This window comes from Pygocentrus nattereri, chromosome 19 (genome assembly GCF_015220715.1).
Source record: "Pygocentrus nattereri isolate fPygNat1 chromosome 19, fPygNat1.pri, whole genome shotgun sequence".
Lineage (NCBI taxonomy): Eukaryota > Metazoa > Chordata > Actinopteri > Characiformes > Serrasalmidae > Pygocentrus > Pygocentrus nattereri.
Genome location: NC_051229.1, coordinates 38953099 through 38958796, shown reverse-complemented (window position 1 = coordinate 38958796; position 5698 = coordinate 38953099). Strand labels below are relative to the sequence as shown.

Below are 5698 nucleotides of genomic sequence, written 5' to 3'. Positions count from 1 at the left end.
TATTGGCTTAGAGGGAGGATGATGCTCTGGAGGAGAGGGCTTTAATACCATATAACGCTGGTTCGCTGCTGGGCACGTAGTCTGGAGAACCCGGCTGATCTGACTGCTGTCTCTGTGTTTAGAGTACTCCACACCATGAGTGAGGTAAGTGCTAGATAACAGCACACGCTATTTAAAGAACATTAGACCATATTAGGCTCTGTTGTGGTAGCTCAGGATCTCTGACCAACAGAAACACTGAAGGTGGTTTCTATGTTGTTTTTCAGCTGCAGGAGTTCCTATAATAACATTACAGTAATTTGTAGTTTACTGAGTGTTCTAGATCTCTAACTGCACTGCAGGGATGTTAAACAGAAGCGGTGAGGATGTGTTTGGAATTTTTCTTCCTCTTTTAATCACATTATTTCCACAGACACAGTGCTGACTTTAATTAAACTGCTCTTAAAGGAGAATTCCACCAAAATTCCTTCACAGTCAAGTCCTTGAGATGCAAACTGAGTGATTCAGAGCGGTTTAGTGTGATGTGGTTCAGACGTCTTTACAGTGGTGGGGATATGAACCAGGCATCGCCAAGACTACAACACAGATATAGACACTTTATTTACTATCCAGAACCACCAGTGACCCTACAATAGTGGAAAAATCAAAGTTAAAAAGGGCGCTGTGCGGCAAAATAGTCTCAAAGAAAACTTATTATTCAAGATTTTCCACTATTTTCCCATCATCAACATTCCATATAAGCTCAAAAGACTCGTGTAGGTTCTCTGGTGGGTCTAGATGGTAAATAAAATGTCTGTATCTGTGTTGTAGTCATGGTGACCCCTGGTTCCCATCACCACCACTGTAAAGACATCTGAATCATTTCACTCCAAACCGCTCTGAATCCCTCTGATTACATCACACACACTGGATTATGGAGAAGTATTGGTGCATAAGTCCTTCAGGGATCAATACACAACATTCTTTCACAGCTTTAGAGATTATATGGACTGATAACTGTAGTCTGAATCAGCCTGTAGTAGTGCGGAATGTGTTTCGCAGTATCTGGTTGGCGTTTTGTGTTTGTAGAGTTTGACACTTTGGCACAAAGGAACACTACTAAGAATAAGACAGATTATCTTGTGAGACGTACCTCCGCTTATGATGAAGAAAGTGGCTCTTCTGTTTGTTTATTTGTGTGTGTATTGAGTATCGGGGTGAATGAAAGGTCATAGCAGAGTTTCCCCACTTTCCATGTCACAGTATTGAAGCAGAAATGTGAGGTCTGAGTTGCGCACAGACAGAATGAGACGAACAGCAGGTGCAGTTTCTGTGCCGTGCCTTTAGTAGGTGCTCTGCAGACCGTCCTGTGCGCTGTTCGTCTGTTGGCAACTGCGTTGTAGAGCAGAGCAGCCTGTGGAGGACAGCGCTGTGAACATGAGCACTGGAGAAACATGACTTGTTGGGTCAGTCAGAGTAATGGACAGGGCAGCTCAGGGCAGTTAGAGTTTCTAGGCTATGAAGGTCCAACTACTTGAACCAGTCTACTACATCACCACCCTGAGGCACAGCAGAGCTGCAGCTCTAGGTAGTTAAGACCACCAGAGACAGAAGCTGATCGTGGGGGAAACAGATAAACAACGACCTTCACTGAGTCTGGATTTGAGTGTCTGTTTTTCCAGAATGGACAGCATAAACTCATAATCAATTTATTTTGAAAGAGCCCCTAGGATTTTGATTTTGAGACATTCCCCTGAATTAGGGGGTCCCGGATTCACCAGGACCCTGTATTTCATACGTTGGTAACAGCCCATTCTGCTAAAATGTTTGACACACAGGGGCTAAACTGCTATAAGCTGAATGGGTGGGGCTAAACTGCTGTACGCTGAATGGGTGGGGCTAAACTGCTCTAGGCGGGAATAGGTGGATATATGTAAATGTGTTTGTTTTTGTGACATCACAAAGACAAATTCCTCATTACATCCCCTTTATCTGTGAGTTCAATAGGTTATTCTGTAATGCTAATGCTAATGTTGGTTTACAACACTTTGATGAAATTAAGCTCTTCAGATCCTCAGTCTCATCACCTCAGAACATTCCAGATTCATTGTAGAATAATTCAGTATTTACTGTATAATAACCCTTAAAATGAATAACCTACTTATAAGTGTGGAGTTTAAGAGGTTAATGGTAGTGGGCAATGATCAGAACTTTCATGATTACTTAATTAAACTTTGATCTTTTTAATGAATCAGCAATAATTAGTGGGCAAATATTTAAACTTCTCCTGTTATTGCAAGAATTGCACCCAAATTTATTGCCTCACTGTATCTTTTACATTCTTTAAAGGCTTCCTAGTTCATTTTCATGAGAAGTGTGTTAGAGTCTCTGAAAGGCTCAGCATGGTTTGTTATTGTTCACTTATGTCCATTTTGTACCGCTTGGCCTAAATCAAACTGCTCAATTAATCACCTAAATAATCAGTATTTTACTTGACTGCTAATATAGTTGATAGCAGCGACTCTTCCTCAGCTCAAATCACCACCCCTGAAGCTTGATGAGAAAACAGTTGACAAAAGTTTGCAGAGACAGTATTAATTAGCGGGCGAGCAACTTCAGGCTGAAGGGCTTTTCTCAAAGTTTCTGTTCTGACCCTGCAGTGCTTTTGAACAAGTGAAGCCAGATGTAGCGATGCAGCGCGCAGAGGACCCTTAATTCTGAGAGTGGAAATCAGCATAAACTCAGCCCTGATTTCTGCGCGAGGGTCATTACTGCGCATCCTCTTTCCTTTGGAGTGCTGGAGTGTTTAATATCTAAAGAAAGTCATCAATTACTGTGAGCACTGTGATGAAACACCATATGCTCCAGAAACCCCCCCCCACCAAACACAAACCTCATATATGCATATCAGCATTTTTAGGAGGAGTTTTCTCAAAACTCAACCCACTCAGATGGAAAACACTGTAATGAGTTCAGTCTGTTATGCAACTTGTTGAAGATTAAACTGAGAGTAAGTGAACGTTAAAGCTGAATCTTGCTCTGAGCTGCTGTAACTGCAGTGTGACTAAACAGAGTCGGATCTAGAACCAACGCCTCGTTCACCAGTGGTGGACAGTAACTCAGTAAATGTAATTAGTTTCTGTACTTTAGTATTTTTGGTGTATCTGTACTGAAGTTTCTCCGTTCTGGGCGTCTTTTTCCTTTCACTCCACTACATTTCAGAGTCTAATATCCGACTTTTCCCTCCTACATTTTGAGAAATCTGTCGTTCCTTTTGGTTTCTGTGTGTATAAAAACGTCACATGTCAAAACGAAAGAAGCGCAAAGCCAGAGCACCAATCAGGGCCCAGCGGTCACTTTGTTTAGAGCTGGTTTTGACCTGTTGGTCATACCGACCCAGTGCAGCACGCGGTTCAACGTCAGCGCAGCAGCGTAAAACTTTGGGAGAGTCTGTTCAACATAAATGATGAACTAACCTAACTTTGTGTAAATAGAGCTCAATATAGAAATATGTCCACATATGCAGTCGAGACTGACGCGGCTTTTTTCTGAATTTCTACAAACACCATTTCATTTTATAGTAAATGAGTTTGGGCTGGTTTATGTTTATGAACAGACGCCTACAGATCAACATAGTAAAGGAGCTCATCTGTGATCCTGAGTTTAAAGCCAGTTTTTATTCAACTTAAACTTGGAACTAAGTTGTAAATAAATCTGAAACTGAAACTTTGCTTGTGTGTAAAAAGTGATTTCAGAGCCACTCGGTTCTCCCTGATGGAAACTGTTTACCTTCAGTGTCATTCACCTTCTAAACACATCCATGCAGCTGGATGTACGTATACATACATAAATAAAATACAGTGTGTATGCAACTTTAGTAATGATAATCATGATATTAACCATTGAAACGGAATCTATTCCTTAAGTAAACGTACTGAAGACACAGCCTTCTTTTAGTAAATATGCAAATTCACCAGTCAAAGTGTTTATTGACTCTGGTTTTTTCCAACATAACCAAAAACTTAAAAAAACAGAAAGCAGTGATTAGAAAATTCAGTTTGACTTGTATGAAATCGAAAACATTACAAAACACAATAACTGTTTATCTTATGAACTGTATTATTTTTGTAATCATACATTCCAAATTTGATGCCTGCAACACGTTCCAAGGAGCATGTTTACACTGTTACATCATATTTCCTTTAATAGCCTTCAACCCTCTGTGTTTTGAGGTCATTCTGTCTCTATTTGTTCATCTTTTCTTCAACTCTCCTTTAAAGGCTCTTCATAGAACATGATGCTCATATGTTTCATATCAAAACGCTCCGTTATCTTCATCACTACTTTCTAAACCCGCTGCAGCAGCTTCAGCAGCTGGAAACTCTCTGACGCCGTTTCTCTCGAGTCTCGGATGTGGACTGAATGAAGAATGAAGGGTTTCCAGCGTGATGGTCAGTCCTTAGTGATTTCCTGAGGACTAATTATCATTTGAGGACTAAAGTCTTAACTTATTTCATTTTTAAAGCAGAATAGTTTGATGTTCTTCTGCTATATAAGCAGCTGTGCAACCTATCAGAGCCTTCGCTGTCATATTTTGCACGTTTTAAATACATATGAGACGGTTCTGGACTGCAGGCAGGTCAGTCCAGCAACCCACTCTCTGATTATGCAGTCGTGCTGCTGGAACACGTGCAGAATGTTTCTTGGCGTGTCGTGTTGAAATGATCATGGACGTCTCTGAAAAGGAGGACACCTGAAACTCAGCGTATGTTGCTCCAAAATGAGTTCAGCGTTAATGATACAATGCAATGATTCAATACCCCCCAGACCATGACAGATGCTGGATTTAGAACTTTATGCTGGCAACAATCTGGATGGCACTTTTCTTCTTTGGCCCAGAGAACACAACATTCATTATTTCCATAAACAAACTGAAGATTGATTCGTCATACCACAAAACCCAATTACACTGAGCACCACTCCATTTTAGATGAACTTCAGCCCAAAGAAGTCGGCAGTGTTTCTGGATGTTGTTGATATGTGAGTTTCACTGTGCATAGGACAGTCTTAACCTGCATTTGTGGATGTAGTGACAATGTTTATTGACAACAGTTTGTCAAAGTATTGCAGAGCCCAAGCCATTGTCGTGTTTTATTGCACAGCGGTCTGAGGGGCCGAAGGTCATGGGCATTCAGTTGTGATTTTTGGCCTTTTACCTTTATGCACTGAGACTTTTTCAAGTTCCATGAACCTTTAGATGACCTAATGCATCATTGAGGTTGAAATACCTAAAATCCTTGCAAATGCTCATTGTCGAACTTTGGGCCTCCCCTGTCAATCATTCTTCAAAAGTAATTTCCTCTTTAAACCCACTTATGCAACTTTCACAAAGACTCTGACATTCACCAACATATTTTATGTGGGATTTGTTCTGAGGATGTTTCTCAAGAGCACATTTATGAAAGCACTTAGGAAGATGTTGGTGAACATCTTTTAAGAACCCAGTGTTCTTAAAATGTTGAATTTTTTTTGGTTGGATTTTTGTTTCTTTCATATGGAAAACCTATTTGGGGATTTAGTATATGTATCAATTTCAGGATAAGCTTACAAACACTGACAAAATAAATGCTAACCTGGTCAGATAGAACACTGAACATCTTGCCTTTGCACTACTAATGTTTAAATGGAGTGATGGAATAACTGAAGATTAGGGGTAGAA

The 5698-nt window shown here is 40.4% G+C and overlaps 1 protein-coding gene across 1 annotated transcript in view; it reads left to right on the top strand.

Moving 5' to 3' along the window:
- The window catches only part of pcp4b (Purkinje cell protein 4b), a 46367-nt gene continuing 40669 nt past the window's right edge, over positions 1-5698 (top strand). Inside the window, exon 1 of the mRNA XM_037547752.1 lies at positions 1-144. Coding sequence (XP_037403649.1) covers positions 136-144 — 9 coding nt within the window. The 5' untranslated portion in view covers positions 1-135. The remainder of the gene's footprint in view (positions 145-5698) is intronic.